The 25,193-nt window shown below is 37.6% G+C and overlaps 1 protein-coding gene across 1 annotated transcript in view; it reads left to right on the forward strand.

The window, feature by feature from the left end:
• The first annotated feature begins 22,883 nt into the window (after positions 1 to 22,883).
• Positions 22,884 to 25,193, forward strand: part of LOC145979390 (persulfide dioxygenase ETHE1, mitochondrial) — a 37,941-nt gene continuing 35,631 nt past the window's right edge. The window contains exon 1 of the mRNA XM_083112262.1: positions 22,884 to 23,514. Coding sequence (XP_082968388.1) covers positions 23,350 to 23,514 — 165 coding nt within the window. The 5' untranslated portion in view covers positions 22,884 to 23,349. The remainder of the gene's footprint in view (positions 23,515 to 25,193) is intronic.

A 25,193-nucleotide genomic window follows, 5' to 3' on the forward strand; every position in this document is an offset into this window, starting at 1 on the left:
GAAATTGTTAAAGAATAGTAAACACTCCTTTTTTGGACTTAGAGGTGGATGCACCTGCAGCCCCGAAAGCCATCCTCTGGCTATGCCAGGCAGAGATTCAAGCTAAGTTCCGCTCACATTAAGCTTCTAATACTAATGGTGAGTTATATACTCAAGCAAACTTATCATTTCAGTTATGGGAGTTGAACTGAACCTTTAGATTGTCGATGGTGACCTAACATGAAAAGGTCAATTGCAATCTGTTACGAAGAAATAGCAGTGACTCAAATCTTGAGAGTTAGAAACTTGAGCAGCGACTGGACTTTATTCTCTGAAAATTTGTCACTGAATAAAATGCCGATTGGAAGGATTGGAGCACTTCGAGCACCGTACACGCTGTACACCTTGCGTGGCGGAATTGGGGATACTGGACCTAAGGTCAAACGGCTCCTGGGCTCCACCTCCTGAGTTTTTGGGTCCCTTTGAAGTAAAACGTAACAGGCGTGAACAACGTTGGGAATTTATCTCAGATCTTATTTCAATCTCATATTGAGGCTTGGAGGGAAGGGGGCTTAAAAATATTTGGTTGGAAGTTACATTTTACATATCACGTAACATTACTGGTAAAAAAGGTAATTACTGTAATTAATTATCAAGTGTGTTTGTTTAGGTATTGTGTAACAATAAGGCATCGACTGATTGAGCAACTGAATCTTTCTACTAGTCTCACAACTGTACTACACTACACTGCACTACGTTTACGAAAACTACGTAGCAAAAGAGTACGAGATGAGAGAAGTTTCCTATCGATTGCCATCAGTGGCGGCGATTGGGGGGGGGGGCAGTTGCTACCCATTTTTCGCCACTTGTGCAAAAGTTAAGATTAAATTGATGAAAGGACCATCACAAAGAAGACACATATCCAGGCCTGGATTCGAACCCGGGACATTCTGATTCGTAGCGTAACCTGCTAACCACTTCACCACGGAGTTGTCGGCCCAAATAGAAATGAAAATTAGTAGTATGATTTGACCTATAACCAGCGCACTTATAGCGTAGAAAAGAAGAGGTCATTTGATTAAACAGCCCGATTTGCCTACACTTAAAACTATGCCAAGATGCCCTTATTCCCCATTTCTTCAAGTGTGATATGCTCTTAATTCTAAGAATTTTGAATCCTAGTGTAGAAAAGAAGAGTTCATATGCCCCGATTTGCCCACACTTAAAACAATGTCAAAAAGGGCATATACCCAATCGGCCATGTGTGTACATATTTAAATCTAAAGAATTTTGAATTCTAGTGTAAAAAACAAGAACTCCCCTCAGACAGATTTGCCCGTGTGTGTAAAAGCTACATCTCTCAGTTTGTTGTCCATAATCTTGTCAAAAATATGCCCCCTTTGATATTGTTTTGGCTACACTTAAAACTTAGCCAAAAATGCTCATAAGAGCTTTTCCTTACACAATAATATAATGTAATATATGCTTAAATACTTGTTGCTGTTATGTTAATATGTTACCTGGAATATGCTCAATATTTTAATTGGGCACCAGGCCCAACTTGCATATCTAGTACTAAGACAATGCATTGTGCAGAAATCTTCTAGAATTGCTCTGTGACTCTCTCATTTCTTACATCATAAACATATGATTTTTCACCTATAAGAATAACACTACATATGGTGTCATCAGGGAGTGTATCGTGGAATTCACATATAATTTTAATGTTTGTCCTGTCATTAACCACAACTTGTTTCCTTTTTGAAGTGTTGATGACAAACATGGGTCTCTGTGCTTTGAATTCATCTGGTGTGTAATACATGTCAGTATTGCCAGTAGTGACCCTTTTGTATGCTGTAAATGCTTCATATAATTTAAGGAAATCATCCTTGGACATGTCTAAATTATAATTTTCTCTGGGGAACACCTCATTTCTGCCATTTTTAAGATATATGTTCTTGATGTTGCAGTTATCAAATTTACTTGAATTTTTTTCCTGATTATTGTTTCTTCCAGTTTGAAACAGTACCACCACAAAATCTGGCATGTCATATTGTATACTGGAGAATGAATTTGTAGCATCAAACTCATAATAAGTACCAGCGGCAGGCTTCTGTACACATTGATATGTATAAAATTGTAAAGGAACCTGTGGATTTTTTTAGGATATCAGCTTTGTATTTAAGAGCATAACTGGCTTCATATTCAACAACGGGGATTCTTAGCTCCATAGTCTGAATAATGCATTTGCCTTCATCAGGTAGGGTATTGGGCAAAGCTTCCCCTGTAGAGTTTAATGTACTGTACCTCATCAAAGCATTATTATCATTGGCAGCTCTTCTAAATGTGATTCTTAAACCACCCTTCCACATAATATCTTTGTAATCTGAGAAGAATCCTGGCAACAGGCGCATAGGGAACAGCACTGTGTGGCTCTTAGATATAATTTTATCACAAGCCTCAAATCCACCTATTTTGTAGTAAGAAGCCTCGGTTTTGGATAATTTTAGTGTGGCCAAAGCTGTGGAGGTAATGCCGGGATAATCCACTCTGTTTATAACAACACCATGCTTTCTGATCTCAATTTCAGAGAACAGATGTGGCACAAAATTGTCTACCAATCTTATATTTGAATTTGCCGGATAATCTGTTCCATCGAGCTTTACAACATCAAATTTGATGTATAGATCTGCTCTGTGGGGGTGTATAAAGCCATCCCCTACATCAAGATCAACCTCAATCTCTGTGTTGGGTTGATTTAAATTTGCAAATGTCCTCCTGTTTGGGGGGAATGATTGTAGCTCATAACTCTCAATATTTTCCATTTTTTCTTGTATGTATTTTTATTTAAATATTAATCTCTGTGATAGCAGTTGTTGTGGCTCCAGCAAAATCAACTAATTCTTCTTTTTCATTAGTGACCATCAACTCAATGTTATCTATTCTATTATGGCACACAGGAAAATATAATGTTGGTTATGGAGTGTAGATGATTGGCTCCATAAATTTAGTTAGGTTTGAATGTTGCAATGATGCCAGTTTGTTTGTGAGTGCCTATGCCATTTGATTTGGTGATCATACCCTCGGCCACATTACAGTGAATATTCAGAGTCTCTATGGCTAAGAATTTAGGTATATTAATAGCAGTGTGTTTAATGGCTGGTTCAAGTTTTGTGTTGTTCTCAAATCCTAACAGCTCTCCTATAGTACCCAGATCCACTGTTTCTGTAGCAGATACAATCTCTACTCTGTGAGTGACAGAATTTTGAGTTAATACTATACCTCTGGGTAATTGAGCATTTAGAGTGGACAGATTATATTGCCCTGGAGTGATGACAATTTTTTGATCCCCTACTGCAATTTTGTTGTTGTGGTGTGTAATATTAGGGATCAAGTACATGCCATAAAATGCTCTGAGAGCTATTGTTTTGGGATATACTATATCATCATGTAATCTGAGTTTCAATATTGAATTTTGGCTGCTGAGATGGAATACACCCATGATGTTTTAAATACCACAGGGCTTTTTGAAAATTTTCAATTGATGGTTTATTTATTTGAGACATATATCTAAGAACAGATAAACACAAATGTCCACAATTAACATCTTTGAAATTTTGAACACGGGCATTATTGTAATAAAGATTAGCTGATTTTAGATATTTTATTAAATTTTCAGGTGGAACACCTCCAAATGAATCAAACACAAATGCCTCATTGTTTAAATATTTAAGATAACAGATCCAGTGAGTGCCCTGATTTTTGTACTTATCCAAATTAACAATGCCACACTCTTTGTTGAGTGGTTGTTCTGGTAAAGAATCAGACATGTACACACCTCTAAAATTTTTGATGCCCAGTGGCTTGATTAAAGCTTCAATATCTTGGTTTGTAAGCGGCTCTTCTTTTTTTTTAAACTTATTCATGGCTCTCTTAACACCTTTGCTTTGTTTCTCCATGGCCAGGTTATGGCGCTTTATTTCTTCTAATTCTGCCTTATTTTTCTTGGCATCTATTACTGTTTTTGCTATGGCAGCTGATCCCCCAGCCAAGCTCCCAACAACCCCAAGTGCTGCTAAGATGGCCGGGATAGTAAATATGAAACCCCCCACATGTGATTTTTTCCTGGATTGCTGTAATTTTTTTAATTGGGGGGTACTAAGCAACAATTTCATACCATGGCCCTTTGCAATACAAGAGCTTTTTTTCTTGCGCTGCTTTTTGGTTAAAAGACTATCAATAGTTTTAAGAGATTTAAGACCTGCATAAGGTATTTGATACATAACACCCTTGGCCTTCATTGTAGGTTTATTATATATACATATTCACAGCCCCCACCCCAGTTTTTGTTTGGTGTTCATAGCTATGGTGGTCCCAATGCTGCTATTCTCTCACTTAAAGAAGCATCTTTGCTTACAAATCTACCAAATGCAGCCTCTTCTAATTTCTTGTCTGCAACATGTCTCTTGTCAAGATCAGAATGTGTGTTGTATGCTATGTCATGGTCTCTACAAGCAGCACCTAGGGGATTAACACGAGGATCACCTCTGTTTAATCTATGGTCCAATTTTGTACCGGGACCACAATACTGATAGCCTGGAATATGTAGTTCAAATGGCAGCTTGTTTATAATGTCATTAACCAACCCCCGACCCTCAGAAATATTCCAAAATTTAGGTGGTAGAGTATTAATAATTTTTATAAGATATCCAATCCCCTTAGTGTCATTCACTATAAAATTAGACAATTTTGTGCTTATCATGTCCATAATTCCAACCTTTTCATTGTAAAAATTGTGGTTTCCAGCATTTTCCTCCCCAGCTATCACCAATAACCTATCTACAAGTTTCCTGACATCATCAACCCACACAAATTCTTTAGGCAGGGTGTTGTATTGTTTGATTCCACTGCCAGTCTTGATCTGTGACCATATGGGCTTGATTAAATTGTTGTATTTTGCTCCACTGCTAGACTTGACTCTTTTTTGTGTGGGATCATTGTTCTGGTATAGAGCATCTGATTTTATTAATATTTCCTTGTAATGCTCATAATCTTGATCTGTATAGCTGCCAGGCCTTTTCCTAGTCATCAGTTCCCACAATCCAGGTGTGCCAAGATACTTAACAAAAGCACCTCTTTCTCCAAGATGAGATTCTGAATATACAATTATATCATCTCCCATAAATGTTACTCTGAAATTGCCAATTGTATGTATGATGCTACCATCACGCTCTGTGTCAGCATATAAGCCAAAGACCTCATCTTTGTTGTCTTTAGGTGTGCTTAAATATTTTTGAGCAAGAAGACCCAATTCAATAGGATCCAGAGTAGCTTCAATTCTTCGAGGAGCAACAGGACTAGGTGTATGAATACTGGAAAGTGGGGTGATTGGATAATCTAATATATTCCTAGCAGCTACAGGTACAAGCTCTGTGATCAAATTTTGATTTTGCTCTGTAACAGTTTTGATATTTTTACCTAATTCACTAATAGCATCAATAATAGGCTGTTCTGTTTGTTTGTGTTGTTCATAAATTCCTCGGTTCTCTGATTTCCATCCCTTAAATCTTTTTACAAGATAATCTCTTAATTTAAGATCATCAATGATTGGCCTTTTCATGGTTATTTATATATGTTTCAATGTCTAGAAAATTGTTGATTTTATTTCTGTATTTGCCACTATTGGGTTTTCTTGTCATATCAATTGTGACAAACCCATAACTGTCCTGGTTCCAGCACCTACTGCAAAACTTGGAAAAATCATTGTAGCTCAAGTCCCCACCTACATATTCATCATGTATGTGTTTGAGGTTGGTATGATCTTGATGAAACACACATATAAAATTGCTGTTGTCTCGGATCAGCTGCTTCGGAATTTTAGAAAAAGTCTGTGCCAGGTAGAAGCAATCAATGTTTTTGTGTCGGCCCTGTGTAAAGAAATTTCTAACCTTGTTTTGATTATCCAGTATAATGTCATCAAACACAACAACAGAGTTATCGAGACATTCATGAAGTGGCTTAACATCTGGTTCAAAAGTGACAATATCCAATCCATCATATAGCTTCATCAGCTGCTGATATTTTAATTGTTCCAAGCTCTTAGAGAAGACATACAAGTGCCTGTTTTTCCAGTCTAACCAGTTGGGTGCCAATAAAAAATTATCAATCATTAGTGTAGTTTTACCACAAGCCGATGGCCCAACAATAAGACATCTAATATTTTCAGGCAGCAACTTGCCATTTCTCTTAATCTGCTGTTCAGGTTCTGGCAGCCTTTTTATAACATCCCAAGTGCTCATATTATCACTTTGTCTGCATCGATCCAGCTGTGTTCTGGAAGTGCTAGCCATTTGACAAATAACTTGTTGCCTTTTCTGCGGATGATTTTTTCTGAGATATGTGTCAGGCTGTTTAGTTTTGCTGAGTTCTTCTTCATAGAACCGGCCTTTGAGAATTTCTCCTCGGTGGTCTTTTATTATATATGTGTTAAGGGTCCCAGGTTTAATTTGAACCACTGTAAATAATTCAGTGCTCCAGTTTCTTGTAAAGCCTCTTTTGAATAAGTGCTTATATTTGCTGATTCTTACTTGATCACCCACCTTGTATTTGGCCTTTCTTGTTGTTGGCTGGTATCTAGGATAATAAACAGTCCTGATCAATTTTTGCTCATCAGATGAAGTTACTTCAGAGGGTTTCATGTTGATTGTGGAATGGACCGAGTTGTTATATTTATGTAGAAGTTCTGGAAGAATATTAAGCCATTTATAATTACCTTGAAGTGTAAATTGTTTATACATAAGATTTTTTAGGGTTTTGTTGAATCTCTCTACAATTGAGGCCTTGAGATTACTGTAACTCGAGTAATGTTGTATTGACTGGCTTTTAATAAATTGTTGGAACACAGAAGTATAAAATTCTTTGCCATTATCTGTTTGCAAATAGCGCGGTGATCTTCCACTCTGATTGATGATTGTCCTCAAGGCTTCTGTAACACATTTTCCAGTCTTGGATTTGAGTGGCACAGCCCAGGCAAATTTTGAAAATGTGTCTATTACAGTGAGTAGATACTTGTAGCCCTTATTGATTTTGTCTAAGTTTGTCAGCTGTCCACTTGCCATCTCAATCAAGTCGCTCTGCCATAAATCATCTATGCCTTTTGTGACTACTGGCAGTCTCTTATAATTATGTCTGGCTTGTCTGTGTAATTCATCAACAATAATTTGTCTAGACATAATATGAAAACAAGAATATTGCAACTATGGGGTGTTCAGCAGCTGATACTACAGGATTTTCTAAATATAATTTGTCTCCTATTTGTATATGAAATTCCAGAGAGCCATCATCTTCAGCATAAGATGTTTCTAATGTATTGGGATCTGTAAAATCTTCTAACTCTACACTGGTGATTTTTGGTTTGTTGTCAGCATTTGTTATTGATAAGGTGGGGTAGTGGTGTGCCTGTGGTTGAAGCCAATATTTGATCTTTATTGGTCTAAGTGTGCCCCCAACAAAAAACTGGTAATAAAATTGTGCAGGGGACAGCATATATATTTTGCCACCTGGTGTAAATGGTGAATCATATTCTTTGTTGGGGATGCTGTACAATTCAAGAATTACTGTATGTTTTGGATTCTCGATTATGCCGGTTATTTCTTTTTCTGCTGTAAGCAATCTGCTTGTTACAGATTCAAGGTGCTCATTGATGGTCCTAACAACATCATCATGGCCTGGCTTGATCTTTATGTCCACAACAAGTTTTTTGTATTGTTGCACAATTTCTTGTAGCTGGGTGGCAAAAACAGACAGAGCATTTGCTTGATTGGATTACATGGTCCCTAGCTGTTGCTTGATATTAGCTACAATTTGTTGCAAATTTTCAATAACTGCCAATTTTGAATTTTGAGCAGTAAGATCATGGACTTGTCTTCTGATATCCTCAAACAGGGCATGCAGTTCATTAATATGTTGATTAGTTGGTAGAGTGGCCACTGTCTGAGTAAGTTGTTTGATCTCTGTCTGGATATTCTTGATATCTTCTGATTTCAATATGCGATTCACTGCCCTCTTTATATTTTTAAGTTCCTGTGATGTAGGCAGATTTGATACAGTATTTTGCAAAGATTCAAGTGCCAATTTCACATCATTTAATTCAGAAGCATCAACCACACCACGCATAGCATTTTGGAGCAGGGCTATATCTGCCTGAGTGGGTGTTGATTGTTGTAAAATTTCAAGTTTTGTTTGGATATCATCGATCAAGTGATGAAAATGAGATAGTTCAGATTCAGTGTTGAGGTTTTCAAGCTTTGTGATCTGTTCCTGGACACTGACAAGTGTGTCTACAATACCAGGCAGGTGGGATTCTTGTACATTTGTCAAATCACTTTGCACTGCTAATATTGTACCCTCAAGATGGGTTATGGTACTTTAAATTTTTCCAAAATCTTCATATGTTTCAAGTTGCAGCTTAATGTTGGCAACACTCCGAGTTATTGCACTCAAAGCATCAGAAGATGGCAAGTTGTTCATAAAATTTTCAAGTGTCTCAATTTTTTCTTTAACCTCGGCTATGGCATTGTTCAGAGGGTCCAGATTAGGTATCTGGAGTGATTGAATCTGTTCCTTTAGAGTGGAAATCACTAGATCAAAATCTTCTTGTGATTTTATGCTTTTGACAATTGTTTGGAGCTGTGTCTGGACACTATTTATCTGCTCTTCCAATTGCTGTTTCAATTGCTCAGAGTTGGTGGCCTGGGTCTTAAATTTGGCTTGAAGAGCTGCTACAGCCTCTTCTAAACTTTGAAAATTATCTAATGTGGCCAAGTCAGTATATTTTTGAAGCAGCAATTTGAGTTCAGAATCAATTTTAAGAAGAGGGTCCATGCATTGTGATTGCAAATTTGTAATTTCTAGTTGAAGACTGGCATTGAGTGTGGTTTGTAAAGCTTGTAAATCACTTCTTAATTTCTTGACTCTGACATGAAGCATCAGAATCTCATCACTGTGATCTTCATGTCTTGTATGGCCAAATATATCATTAGGCATTTTTGTTTTAGTGGTTATTTATTATTGAATATCTGATTCTTAATTCTATAAAAAAAGGTATAAGCTTGTCATATGATCCCGGGACCTCAATATATAAGCAGTCACCAGCAGAAACAGTATATACAGTGCCAGAAATCATGTTTGAGTGCTTAATTCTATAAATATTTCTCCCCACTGTAATCTTGACATTACCCTCAGGGGTTGTAATAAATTGCAATTGACCACCTACAGGTAATTGGTAATGATTTAAATTATTGTTAAATATGTACAATATTTTACCTGTTTCATCATCAACATCTGTAAGTATGCTGTTCAGATGAATAATTAACAAAGCACTTAGTTTAGATAACATATCAGAAGAGGGTTGTGGTGTTGGCAGCTCCATAATAGCCTGTTTTTTGAACCCAAATAAGTTCATAGGCATGTTTATTTATTTCAAATCATGCTCTGTAATTGGGCATTGTTTGCCACTTTTCAAATCACAATGACCCCATGGTAAAGTATGTATGCCACATGACAAAATGCATCTCTTATCATCATGTGGGTCCAGAGCCACTTTTCTTACAATATTTGTAGTCAACAAGTGATCCACACTCTGAATTCTGGATTCTGATGTTCTGATTGTGCTACATGATTTGAGGCAATTTTTGTAATCTTCAAATTCAAGCTCTTTGTCTACAGTCACTCTGCCAATGCCCTTGGCCTTTTTGGCAACAGCGCCACTACATGTTTCAAAACTGTACATCTTGGCCCTTAACCCAGCAAATGCCACAATAACATCAACAAGTGTCTCATCTTTTAACTTGCCAGGCACCTTTTTGTTGTGGGGTTGAATCTTTGTATGTTCACTGGTATCAAAATATTCAAGTAATGCAGGCTGTGACATATCTTTATAAACATCTTCTGTTTGAATATCAAGAACAAAACTATCTGTGTCCATGTACATCAGTTTTACACGATCCTTATAAAAAGGCTTCAACACATTATAAAACAATTTTAACATGTGTAATTTGGCCAATTCTAATATCACAGCCCCTACATAAATAGGCTTATCAAACTTAATCTTTGTTTTTTTCATGTTGAAAAGTGCCATATTTTCATCATAAATTCTTCTGTAATTGAAGTTGGGCTATCCAATCAATTTTTTGCTCCGGTTGGGGTCAGTAATTATTTTAACATCAATATGTTTTCTGACATTTTCAATTGTTTTGCCATACACTGAATTGACCATCAATTTAAAAAAGGTCTTATCAAATTGGCTCATTGCAGATGTTCGAAGCTCTGTGTTTGTATCAATATATGGTTTCAACCATCTTGAGTGCCTGAACCTCAAAACGTTTCCAACTTTGGTCACTTGAACACCATGATTCATCAGGAACTGGAGGTTTTTGTAATATATGACATAATCCTGTTTCGGCTCTAGAGTCATCATCAATTTCTTCTGTTTAGAGCCAGGTGAACACTCAACCTCAGGAATTGGGGGCAGATCAGAAAATGTGTTGTGTAAATTATCAGGAATTGTCAGATCAACCTCTAAGAACAGGCCATAGTTACTGTCATCAAAATCTTTAAGATCTTCAATATTGAAATTTTCAACCCACTCAAGCCTTGCATATTGTAGTTTTTTCATCATGGCATAACCATAGAGGCTGTTGGCATCAACATACAGTATATAATTTGATGGCAGTGCTGGATCATAATCAGGAATATATTTGTTATTTGCTCTGGCATATCTCTGAGAACATTGCACCATGCCTCCTCTTATACATTGTTCCATAAACAGATACATATCTTGATCCTGGATCAGATCCAATTGCATTTTAGTGTTTGAAAACATTGCAGACCATGCTAGGCCCGGAGCACTGTAAAAATACATTGGATCCAGCTTATAATTTTGCATGGAAGATTTTCTGAATGCCTGCAGTATATCAGCTAAGAGGGTCACATCAAGTTTCAAATATGCCTTGTGATAATCACCAAATGTCTGGCATTTTAAATTGTTCCACATCAACTGGGCATGGTGATAATCATCATCAGTAATTCCAGATCCTCTGTTTTTGCTGTAAAACTCTTGCTGTGGTGGCAGAGAACACTCATCAAATTTAGAAAAATCTGTAACATAATCATATGGATATACACCCTTCCGCCTAATTAATTTCAGCTCCTGATTTGGAAACAAAGCACATGTGATTTTGAATTGATCATCAGATAATTGAGTGGCCAGTGTAGCCAGGCTAGCCGATAAAATTCTGTAAGAATGAGGAAATCTTAAGTGAATAGGACCACCATTAACTTTAATTATTTTGCTAATGGCAATATATTTTTCATTATTTTCAGCAAAAATATTTAAATTCTGCTTGTCAAACCCCTCGTACCTGATCAGATGATGAAAATCATAATTGGATGCACCATGGCAAAATATGGGGACAAATTTTGGTCTCTGGATCTTAATATTACAGCTATTACACAGGGCCATTAAGAATTTACCATCTGTATGAGAATGGTGATGTACCTTGATATTTGTATCTGAAAATTCAGAATCACATACCGGGCATTTTTCTGCATTGTTGAAATCTTCAATCTGATCCTCTGTTAAAGGCAACATGGGTTTTGATTTTAATAAGATATTAGATGCTATGTCATGGCACTCATTTTCTATTCTATCTGCAAATTCTTTGATGGCATCTGCTCCCATGTATAAATCTTCTTTACTAACAACCCCATCCTGTACAACCACATAATAAAAACTAGAAGGTTCATGTAGCTGGTATGATGTAATTGAAGATTCATCAGGATCTGGGCTACAGAATGCAGGAGGTTTGAGATTTGATTCAAAATCACAGACTATATATGCTGGGTGTTCCAACAGGGCTTCAAATTTTTTGAATTTGGCATTTTCACTTGGATTGGGCATCACCATATGAACAGGTTTATGGTTGCCACAGTATTTCAGATGCTCAATTAACTTGTTTTTAGCAATTTCTGCATTCTTTTCACAAACACCATTCACCATTTTTCTACCATCAAATACAATTAAACATCTTCTACACAACTTGAATATTGTATTGGATTTGTCTAGTTGTGTTCAGACTAAAGCTTCAAGATTTTGTATCAGAGTATAATGGCGTGTATCATCCCCTTCAATTAAGAGCAGATCAATCGGAACAGCAGAATCATCATCAAATGTACTGATTCTGAGAGGTGCTATCAAGCAATTGCCACGGCCAGTAGAACAAATAAATACATTAATAGATAATTGTTTACCATTAATATCCCGGGCATTTTTTTCAAATTTATCAATATTCTGAACAGACATTGGATATTCTAAACCCTCCATTGCCTCATCAAAATCATTTTCATGTTGTTTATAAAAAGTTATTCGCTGAGGATCCTTTGAAATTGGATACAAAGCAGCTAAAATACACCACAAAAAGCATTTCTCATCATTATTTTTTATATTAACCACGGCTTGTTTGTTTTTAATATTGGCAGGTAATGGCAAATATGTAGATCCTTGTAATGGGCTGAATTCAGAAATATTAACATATAAGATCCGCATAGGCTCCATCCAGACTCTTTTGCTGCAAATTCAGAGTGTTTAATATTCAATTGATCTATCAAACTGCTTATTATTTTGTCTGAATTTGCATTTGAATATACCGGTACAGTTTCTGTTATGTGGGGCTGTGTAAATTTTGTGCCATTTGGCTTCTTATATTGTGTAAACAATTTGAGGGACAGCTTATAAGAGCCATTTTGTGCATTTAGAATTGCCTGCACATCTGGATTTATTCTGTTCAAAAAATTCTTAATGTCACATTTTGGCTCTGATACAAAACGGTGATCTCTTAATTGGCCATTAAAACTGCTATGGATAGGTGGTGCATAGCGTGGCTGCTTTGCTGGTCCAGCATTAACAAGTGTTTCATGCTTCCTTTTCAGACCAGATGTAGATGGTTGAGGGGGCAATATTGATGACTGTACATAAGAATTACACTTATGCCATTTGTAATAAGCCTTGCTTAATATTTTATGGCATCTTGGACACATTTTTGTAGCCTTTCTGCATTTGTTAGGGTCACAAATATGGCGATGCCTAGACCAATTAGAACTAGTTATATTTTTTTTGCATTGATTGCAATATTTTTGATTTGGCATTTTTGTTGCTTGTTTATATATGGACAATATGCCAAAACAATTATGACAGCAGCTAGTGGCTGAGCTGGTGCTTTTATACCCAAACAACAGCAATAACTAGGCTCTGGTGATCCCCAATATAAAATAGTTTTGCTCTTTTATGCTGTTGTACAACACAGTTTACCAGGTTTCAAACCTCAGCTGTATATCAGCTAGCAGTGAATATTCTCAAAATCTCATGTGTGGAGATATTATTTTGCCACATGTATTTCAATCTGTCACATTTTATCAGGACTCAAACCCAGAGCCTCTTGATTACAAGGCAATAATACCAACACTTTGCCATCAGGGGAGGCTCACACACACTACCAGGTTTCAGACCTGGGGGCCTCTTGATTACAAGGCAACAAGACTAGCACTTCTCCATAGAGAGGTCTTAAACCCAGAAGCCTTTGATTATAAAGCATATAAGGCATGGGACTATGTCCATATTCTATTGAGCATCAGAACCCAGGAGAGCTATATATCAGCTAAATACAATTCAAAGTTGGACTTTGAAATGTGCAATGAATATTTCTGTAAGTCTCACTCAGGTATATATTATCAGAACAAGACAAAACCTGAATCCAATTCAGGCTTATATGACAACATGCAAGAGGCCAATGTTCTTTTTACTAAGAATTTCCCTTGGAGTCAATAACATGATGGAATGTATGGGGAATTTTCCCTGAAAGAGCACAGTGTAGATTTTATCTCATGCATGCAAGCATATTAAATCTCCCAGGCGTGCATAATTTATTGCTGGCCGAGACATGAAACTGATCAAAGATTAGAAAGAACATGAAACAATTTGCAGCCTGACCTTGTCCTATTGTATTGATCTGTAAGTTGTAGAGGATAAAAATATAAGCTTTTTGCCTTAGTTTTTAAGTGTAGCCAAAACAATATCAAGGGGGGGGGGGCATATTTTTGACAAGTTTATAGACAACAAACTGAGAGATGTAGCTTTTACACACATGGGCAAATCTGTCTGAGGGGAGTTCTTCTTTTCTACACTAGAATTCAAAATTCTTTAGATTTAAATATGTACACACATGGCCGATTGGGCTATATGCCCCCTCTTGACATAATTTTAAGTGTGGGCAAATCGGGGCATATGAACTCTTCTTTTCTACACTAGGATTCAAAATTCTTAGAATTAAGAGCATATCACACTTGAAGAATTGGGGAATAAGGGCATCTTGGCATAGTTTTAAGTGTAGGCAAATCGGGCTGTTTAATCAAATGACCTCTTCTTTTCTACGCTATAAGTGCGCTGGTTATAGGTCAAATCACACTACTAAAATTAGAAAATGCCGTCTTGAATTTGCAGGAACCGAGTTCACCAGCAAGGGCAAAAGATTTTCGCTCCCACTAGGATAGGCAAATAACAGAAAATGCTTGATAAGTAATTTGGTTCTCCACATTTCATGATATTATTATGTAACTAACAATTATACGCTATATAACTTTGGATTAATTTTATTTGTATGCCTAGTCAACTTTTCCGCTTAAGCAGCATTTGCGGGTGGAGGCCAGGGTTGATAAAGATCCAGGAATTTTAAATATATTCAATTCCCGTCCAGGAGAGAAAATCAGCAACAAACGTAAATGGGTTCTGGACCGTAAGGAACCTCTTCATCTGTGACGTTTTCAATTCGGTCCAGGGATATTATTTCCAGATGAATTTAATTTCTGTGCAGGAACGTTACTTCCTGAAGAATTTAAAGACGGTGAACGAATTTTCCGTATCAGTTTAAATAGGATCAAAGTTCCGTATTTAAATTAAAAAATTCGCAACTTGGTACGAATTTAAATTGTATGAGAAAAAAGTTCCGAACCTGCACGGAACCCTATAGAACAAATTAGAATGTATCTTTTCCTAATCTTTAACAATTCCAGGGTTGTTAATAGTCCAGGAATTGTAAATAAATTCATTTCCCATCCGGGAGAGAAAATAAGCAAGAGTAAATGGGTTCTAGGCCTCAATTCAGTCCAGGAACCTTTTTTCCGTATGAATTTAAATACGGTGCAGGAACTCTTTTTTCGGTAAAATTTAAATACGGTCCAGGAACCTTGTTTTGCGGCTGAATTTAAACAGTGTCCAAGAACCTTTTTTCCAGGATCAATTAAAATTCGGTGCAGGATTTTTTTCCGGATCAATTTAAATACGATCCAGTAACCTTTTTTTAAGGGAACAATACAGTACTAGGACCGAATTTAAATTGTGCGAGAAGAAAGGTTCCGATCCTGCAAAGGAACCCAATAAAACCCATAGAAGTTATGGGTAGATGGACCTTTGACAACCCTGGTGGAGGCTAAATGAAGAGAAATCACAAAATATCCAGAATTTTGAAACGTATTATTTCTAGAGCATACACACTACTATAAAATGTTGACTACATACCTCGTTTCCTACCTTAATTGAAATGTCCCTTATTCTTCATAGCATGTGAGATCAACCGCCCTGGGAGTCAAACCCGGTCTCCTGTGTGGTAGTCGGACACCAATCTGGAAAGTCAATGTTTTGGACATTTGGTCGATCAGTCGATCCTACTTCAACTTTTTCGAGAGGAAAACAAGCTGGCAGCTTCACACTCGAAATTTCACTTCGCCTACCCCCGTGACGGAGTGGTTAGCACATCGTGCTACGATGCCGGTGTGCCGGGTTCGAATCCCGGACTGAGCATGGGTGTTTGTGAGTGTCCATTGATCAATTTAATCATATCATTACTCATCCCCATCTTTGCAATTAGCCAAATGTGGCAGAAAAGCGAAGTAAAATGAACCAAATCAATCGAAATATCACTCCCAATGCATGAAAACGAGATCTCAAGTACTCCGTGATCCTACCGGAATCTCGCATTTACAGAAGCTAACTATGAAACCACTTATCGGATCAAACTACTTCCAACTAGCTGACACTTTTCAATTGTCCACTAAATCAACAGAGTAGGGCAAAAGAAGCAGATGTTTCTTGAAAATGAGTGGAAAGTTACCAACGAAGGATTTAAAGTCGGTACATTACAATGGCTTATTATAGCCTTTCCCTTCATTGCAGGTTATGAGCACAAGGGGTGAGTGTGGGAACCTGAAGGAACCGCGACATCTTGTCATTCATTCCCCGCCAGAAAAGGGACAAACAGTAGTATTTTGTCTCTTGCAATTTGAAAAGACTATGTCCATCCTGAACAATAAAGTAATTAACCCAGAAAGTCCTAGCACCCTTCAGCTAAATCTTATTTGTGATTTCGGCGCGGCCGACAACCAGAGCCAGATGAAGAGAAGATTTTGTGGGAGGGGGTGACCGTGCTTAGGCACCTGGTCTGCATCAAGGGAAAGTGTGTTTTCAAAAGGTCTCCGACTTCCCAGAAAGGTACGGGCCATATCATAGAATAACCTTACTATTCTATGGCCATATAATCACTGCATTTCCTGCCAATACATCTCTTTGTGTTCAACCAAAGTGAATGTCACCGCAGGAACCGAGCGCTTCGAGTTCTGTCGGTTACGGGACTTCTTGAATCTGTTGCCAACATGGTGCCAATAAGAGTTCCTTTCTGATTCTGCCAAGGTCGTTCCATCTATGAATCGGCTCTTCAGCCTGAGTGGCAAAAGACGGAGGAAAGTTGCACCGGAAAATTACCTTCTTAAATACGATGAAACCTGTAAAATATCCACAGATCCACATCCCTTTGACAAAACACCAATATTCTCAAAATTCTTCGAACGGACTGTGTAAAACATTGCAATACTCCAAAAACTAAACTTGCTCTGCAACACAAGGAAAATGCCCCATTAAGCAATCAATGTGCCTTTGTTAAGTTGGTAAGTTCAGTATGGCACTACATTTTAAATGATGCTGATGGAATAAATCAATAAGGTTTGTTAAATGACAACGACTCCTTACCACAAGAATATAATTATTCTTTACGGATATCCCCTATAACGGTTGGGGGGCTCGACGTGCTGACCTCACATCACCCCATTACTGGTTAAAGATCTCCACACCTCTAGGTAGGATTGTGGGAGGGAGACTGGCAGTCGGGAGATAGACCAAGCCCTTCCAGGCTTCCAGGGCTGTCGAACCACGGGCTATTAGCCTATTTATTTATAGATACTTAAATACATGTGCAACTCTGCAACCAGACATGTTTTTCCAGTGACTTATTGCAAGGGTTAGTTATTGTACTTGACTCAATAAAATAAACTTACTGTGTGAGGCAGATTCATATGAACCAAAAATAGACAAATCAATAATAATAATAATTTACTTAAAAATGACAAAAATGTATTTATTTGTTGAAATTTTAGATTCTTCGAAATGTTTGTTAATGAGTTGAGTTGGTGTTTTAAGTCCACTTTATGCACAGTAAGGCTAATCGGGACTGGACCTACATCAGTGGTCTGAAGTAGCGAGCTACTTGTAGCGTCGCTACTGTAGCTAGCTACAAAATTTGTAGCTGTAGCTGTAGCGACGCTACATTTTGAAAATTGTAGTTGTAGCGGTAGCGAAGCTACAAAATTCCTGTAGTTGTAGCGAAAATTTCGCTACAGCTACATTTTTCTTCAGCATTTTGAGGTGAATTTTGAATGTGGCAACAGCGTCAGAAAAAATCGGCAATAACCCTTAATTTTGCAGGAGGTTCATAAAGACAGTCTATTACATGGAGGTACAGATTATATAGATTGTAGGTTATAGATATCTGCGTAATTTATTTAATTAGTAGCTGAATAATTCAGATATTCAGATAACTAACTGACATATATGAATATATTCCTGCTAACAGCTACGTCTTTTTAGCTGCATCGCTATTTTGGGGAGAAACATGCCACGTTTGCTGCACCACTGGAAAAAAGTGCCTCGTTTGTGTCACCCCCGGAACAAATCCTGTGGATATTCATGGTTTGATTTGATTTGATTTAGTTTATTTTACTTCGCGTTTTGTGCCTCTTGGCTAATTTGCGAAGATGGGGATGAGTGATGAAATGATGAAATTGATGAATGGACATTCACAAACAACCAAGCCCGACCGGGATTCGAACCCGGGACCCTTGGCGTCGCAGCGCGATGTGCTAACCACTCGGCCACAGGGTCGGGCGATATTCATGGTGTAAGAGACACCAAAATGTCATTAATTGCTGTGTAAGACACAACTTGCAGTGCAAAAACGAGTGATGGATTTTCCACTGCACTGACAAGGGAATAGTGCCAGCAATAAATGGCTCAGTACGGTAACAGCATTGATCATCGTCAGTATATAGGATCTCACCAGCAGAAAATTATTGTTACAGGAATGATAGAGTTTCTGGAATTACAATTATTTTCGCGATAGTATTTGTTCACAAATTTTAAAATTACAATACGTTTAGAACAGTCAGGTTTACACGACAGTTTCCTCAATAATTTTATCATATTGCAAAAAGTATGTACGAGTTATTGACTTTCCTACAGAAATGACAATTTTCTTTAGTTAATACGTATACATAGTTTTCAAATTTATATATTTCTCCTACTTTTGCGTCACTTTTCTGTAACTTTTGCTAATCATGACATCATCATCATCATCATCATCCCTTGCCCTTTCCTGCCTCTGGCTGGGTCAGCATACAAGTCAAGCCTCTCCATTTTTTCCTGGTCTTCCACCACTACTTTCTTTCCACGGTGTTCCAATCTTGTCCTCTTCTCTTAACACTCACCGCTATCTGCTCTTTCGAAAGACATCTTGGTCTCCCCCTTGGTCTTACTCCCACTCCTTGTGCATTGTAAGCTCTTACTGGTAGTCTTTCTGCATCCATCCTCTTCATGTGTCCAAACCATCTCATCTGTGCCTGATCTATTCTGTCCTGAAGCTTCACTACCCCCACTGTCTGTCATATCTCCTCAATCCTTGTTCTATCCCTTCTAGTCTTCCCCAATATACTCCTTAAAAATTTTATCTCCACTGCCTGCATCTTTCTTTTGTCTCTCTCTCTGTCATTGTCCAAGTCTCTGCTCCTTACGTAATTATTGGCACATAGTATGTGTTTCATAGGTACATCCCTGTTCCATATTAATCTTCGAACGCTTTGATATAGTCCACCACCCATTTGTCCTCTTCTGTTTACCTCCTCATCTATTCTTCCACTTCTCTCAATCATGACAATGAGGATGAATGGTTTATTTAAATATTATATTATCTATAGTCGCTTTCTACCACTTTCGGCTAATTGTGAGAACGAGGAAGAATGATGAGCAGTGTGGGGAATGGAGGAGCAGGAGGATCTCATCCTCCCAACTTGGCGTCTTTCCTAGTTTTTGTTTGAGTCAATTTTATGCATAGATAAGCTGATCGAGACTGGATCCGAACCACTATGTGCCTCCGCTGGGAATCGAACCTGGGGCCCTTTGGTAGTCAAAGGGCGTCAGGTACTTTTCATTCAAAATGCTGTCTTCATATCAGTCTATAAAAATGAAATATTTACTCTCAAGAAAAATATGTTGATGTGAACATAAATACGTAATCCTACCAAATTTGATTTGTGTATAGATGTAATCATTAATTTGGTTAACACCCTAATTGCAATATTCATATATCAAATTTGAATTGATATGCCACTTGCATAGGTATGGTATTCTCAAAAACTATAGCAAAAATAAGTAACTGAAGTAACACTGCTATCAAACTTATTGAATGACTGGAATCATGATAATAAATAACAGAATCTATTTACCAGTAGTAGAAAATTTTTTAATACCCATATGGTTGTTTTTATTTTTTTATGCAGAAGTAGCGCAAAAATAGCGAAGTAGCGAGTAGCGAACAGGAGTAGCGTAGCGAGCTACTTTTTGGTAAATGTAGCTGTAGCTGTAGCGAAGCTACATTTTGGAAGAGTAGCTGTAGCTGTAGCGAAGCTACTTTTAAAATGTAGCGTTCTGATCACTGACCTACATACAGTTTAAAGTAAGATCCGGACCACAGCAGACGACGCGCTGGGACTGAGTCTAAACAAATAAAAATGTGCTTTTCTTCCTATCCAATTCAATGATTTTTTCCTTCGGAAGGGGTAGCATCAGTGATGTGCGTCTACGCGTAAACAACGATAGTCTACATTCTACACGTAGACTATTTTATACACGTAGATTACGTAATCTTTGTAAACAACATGGCGAAAGGAGATAACTTAGCAAAGCGCGCCGTGGAATAAAAAGAATATTATACTGCGTATCAGTTGCTGATGTGTGAGGAGAACTTTTCATTCTCTTTCTTCCAAATTCGAACAATTTCTTACTTAGGAAAAGAAACCTAACGTAGGTAATATTCTAGTGTTGTATGGGGAAAAGACCACTCTTGCCTCACGACTGCCATCTGTTTTTGTGTTTTGCATACTATTTATCTTCTTCCATAGTTGATGAGAGCAGAGAAGAGAAATTTTGTTGTAAATAGAATTCTTTTCAATTTGTTATCAACCAATATAGTTGAAAATGTCACTTTTCTTTCATAAAAGCCTTGAAAATTAATTTTAATGCACTTTAGATTGTCTACATAGTCTATGTAAACTACAACCCAACGTAATCTACGCGTAGATTACGTGTAGACAACGCATGTAGACGTAAACTTATAGGAGCTATCCACCGGAAGGAAGTGCCTTCGCGCGGACGCCATACTTGTAGCACAACAACTTCCGGTTCGTAGGCTCACAACATGCCGCTAAAGGGAGCTGAGATTGTGTCATGTATGAAAGGAACGAATGAGTGTGTACAAGGAGGATGTAAACTACGATCACGGCTAAATAATCTTTCACGGATCTCTCTTCATCCATTTCCTCGAGATCTAGGCGCCAAATTATTGCATTCAAGCTGTCAGGCGTGAAAATTGGAAGACCATTAGCAGGAGTAGACTGCGCAGTAATGACAACGGATGTGCAAAAACCCAAAAAGTCGGGACCTAAAAAAAAAACCATTCCGATCCAGACCGGAAAAAATGATAGTTTAAAAGTAGTTTATTCCCTACATTATTTTTGTAGTAATTGTCCGAAATTTATTGAAATTAGCAGTTTTTATTCCAGAAATGCAAAATACATCATCACCCGAGGGTAAAATTTTGTGTATAATTAACATTTTTTTAGTATCGGGTAATGTTGAATATTTTCCGCTCCTATAATCTCCCAATTTAGTCGGGAAATAACATTATTTTTCCCATTTTGAACGTCAGGACTTTAAAAATACCCCGTCCTGTTTCCTTCCCTACCAAAAATTTTGCGTCCCGCACCCCTTGCACTCCGTTAAAGGTAGAAGAGAAATCATTCAAATCTCGATTTTCTCTCTGTTTTAGTGATATGAGCAAAAATATTACTTTTCCTTTCAAAAGATGCTCGGTCATAGTCAGCTAGGTTACACGTTACGTTCTTGAAGTATACACGAACTGTATTAAATTTTTGTGTAACCAGATTTTTTTTGTGTGTTTGTAACCAGAGGAAATAAATTTTTGTGCAACCAGAGGAAATATTTTTTTTGTGTAGCCAGAAAATTAAGTGCGGGTACTATTATAAATTTTCGTCTTTTGCAATGGAAATCTTTTCAACATTGATAGATAGAGTGCCTCCCCGATGGCGCAGTGGTAGCCTCGTCGCCTTGTAATCAAGGGGTTCCGGGTTCGATTCCCGGTGGAGGCATATAGTGGTTCGGATCCCAATTTAAACTGTAGGTCCAGTCCCGATTAGCCTTACTGTGCACAAAGTGGACTTAAAACACCAACTAAATCAATCAAATCAACATTGATAGAAAAGAGGTCCTAGGTTTGAACACCATGGCGAGGCAATGGTGTGTCATTGTGTTTGTCCCATCAGTAATTTTTCCAGTTTATTATTCACCTTCATCGTCATGTTTAACACAAATAGCAGAAAATTGACTTCAAATAACAATGAGCGTTTTGTATTTCTGCGTTCAAACGAGAACGAAACCAGCAAGTGTGCATTATCGCATCCATCTGACTCGTCCTGACTGAAGAAAGAAGAAAAGAAGCTCCTTTTTCCGTTTTTTATATGTTCGTACATCTCGCACTTTTTCACTTAAACATAAATGTATGCATTTAAGCGCTCTCGCTCTGTAGGAAAAATTACTTTCTATTTAATATGTAGGCTACAAATATCGCCAAGGAAACGACGATCAGCAAATGGATCTCATCTTGGAATAATGCCGTATTACTTCCTAGTTGCTCATCCAATTGATATGCAAAGGCCTCTACTTTGCCCTGATATCTCTTATTCTCCTCGTCGTCAAGTGCTTTTATATGATCCATTTCATCCGGTATACAAAACGAGAAGAAATGCCACAAGTACGCGCTTGAATTACCCGGCCGCCGTGAACCGGAAGTTGTTGTGCTACAGTTCGACAATCGATTGTGCCGTTCGATATGTTTTTGTTTACTCGTGGATAGCCCCTATAGTCTACGGCACATCACTGGGTAGCATTAATTATTGTGACAGCAGTTACGAAACAAAATTGTGATGTGCATCGTACATCAATGTAAATATGAGATTTCGGAGGATACGTCTATATATAACATATAAAATTATAAAGGTTTTTCCCGTGGCGTCAGAACACAAGTTTGCTCAAATGCTGTGCTATGAGTGAGAGCCATAGGTGAGAGCCGTCAGTGGATATCGCATAACACTCTAGCAACCTTGCGTTCTGACGTCGCTAGAGAGACTACTTTTATTTTTTTGGCTAAATGCCTACGTTGTTAGGTTAGGCTAGCTAGGTTTAGTTCTCTTAATATAAATAATAAATTTGCAGTGTATTTATGCTAATAGAACCAAACCTAACAGACCTAACTTCATAACGTAGGAATTTCTCGTCTGACATCAGAACACAAGGTAGCATGTGTGTTGTGAAACAAGGAAGACCCACCCCATGTTCACCTGACGCTCAAGTTACGTCATCAGAAAATAACGCCAATGACAAGCAGAAGATTCTTTATGTTTCTACGCGTGGGAGATAAAAGTAAACAAATTGACATAACCAGACGGTGACGTATGTTTGAGAATTCATGCTACAGATAAAAGAAAAGAACTTCTTTAATTGTACTGAGAACTGTTCTTTGGACAACTTCCTCAGTTATGGTTCTCCTGTTTTAATACTCTTCCGGGCGCACTTTTTTTCTCTAAATGTCACTCGTACTCGGCAAGATAATCACACAACTCACGCATGAGACCCTGAGAAAAATTTCCCAATGTAATTGCCTCTTGCAGCATCATTGTATACGGCAAGCATCTAACATGGCAATGTTAACGGAATTAAAACCCTTTTCAGGGGATTTTTTCTTTCGTCAGGTGAGTGTTTTTTCTTTTAATTCTACTCTTCGATATTATATACAATAAAAACTGTTTCTCTTGGCATATTCATTGACAATGTGTACGTGACAGCTAGAACGTAAGCACACAAAAAATGCAATCGTTCATCTCTGATAGGGGGTATGTTAATATTCTTAAAAAAATGAGGGCTAAGTATGTTACAAGACGATAACGTTAGCCACTACGATATCAACCCTGCTGAAAATTTTTGTCTGCTGTTTTCAGTACATCTATAGGTGTTTTGAAACATCTACTGTGTTCAGATTTTCAAAGAGATGTAAATAAAAATTCTTAATAAAGATGAATGAAATGTAATACTTACAGCCACCATTTTAAGCTAAAAACACTACATACATATTAAATACTTGACCGCCAATTATTACATGCAGATTCGTGATTAGGAGTTCACAACTAGCGAGTAGGCGAAATTTCATTGAAATTGGAGTGGTCGGTTGTAAACTCGGTAACACTTTACTATACCTGAGACAGATTTCTTCAAATTTTATAGGAGAAAGTACTTACTCAAATCATTTTCTGTAGCGTTGTTGATGTTCGGGAATGTAATTTTGATTCATTTTAATGCGAATGCATGTGGTTTTGTACGAAAATCTATTTCCGACACGCTTTTGCTGCTGCCATTTGCTTCCTGCATGAGAGCACAATACGCTCTCGTATTGTCCGTATATGCTAAATTGAACGAAAGGAGTGCTAATGGAACCAAACCTAACAGGCCTAACCTGACCTAGTAGGCATACCTCGTCCCCGTGATGGTTTGTGGGGCTATCGTGAATTTTTGGGCTAACGTCAATGGTTTTTCTGGCTCAAGGAACGATCAACGGTAAGCTATCGCCATGTTGTGTGTGGAAATAAACAAGAACAGTAAGTACTCGTAAATGTAAGAAATATACATTACTTTCCTAACAAATTCAATTATTTCACCTAAATAAGTGTTCCGGAATGCAGAATAGTATGTTAGCAATGTAAAAAAGTGTGAAAGATATGATTCCCAGGTGTCTTTCACCGGAAAATACCTACTTTCGTGGCCGGATTTGAAATTATGTTAATACGTCGCAAACCATTGACGTTAGCCTCACAAACCACTGACGTTAGCCCCACAAACCATTGACGTTAGCCCCAAAAACCATTCACATTAGCCCCAAAAACCATTTTCTGTAAGGTTAGGTTAAGTTAGGTTAGGCAAGAATAGTTAAAAAAAAAAATACTCAACACTTCATGTTCTAGTGAAAACACGGCGAGGCTGAAACACTGACTATGGGGTTGTGTCATCTTAACACACGGAACATTGTACTCTCGTGCAGAAATCAAATGGCGGCAGCACAAACAGCGTGTCTGACAAGAGATTTTCGCAGAAAAGGACATGTTTTCGGATTAAAATGGATCAAAACTAGATTCAAGAACTTCCACAACGCTACAGAAAATGATTTCCGGGTAAATATGCGATAACGCCCGGACACCTTTCACTCATTTATTTCCTTAATTTTACCACTGGTACTTACCTATTTTGCCTTGCGGAACATTCTTTAAGGTGAAGTTATGGCTTTTTCCATAAAATACTGTCAACTTTTCATATTACGATTGATTATTTGTCATACTTGTTCCGCTTCTGTAATAGACAATATGGCGTGCACTCGTAATGG

This window comes from Lepisma saccharinum, chromosome 1 (genome assembly GCF_977018435.1).
Source record: "Lepisma saccharinum chromosome 1, izLepSacc3.1, whole genome shotgun sequence".
NCBI lineage: Eukaryota > Metazoa > Arthropoda > Insecta > Zygentoma > Lepismatidae > Lepisma > Lepisma saccharinum.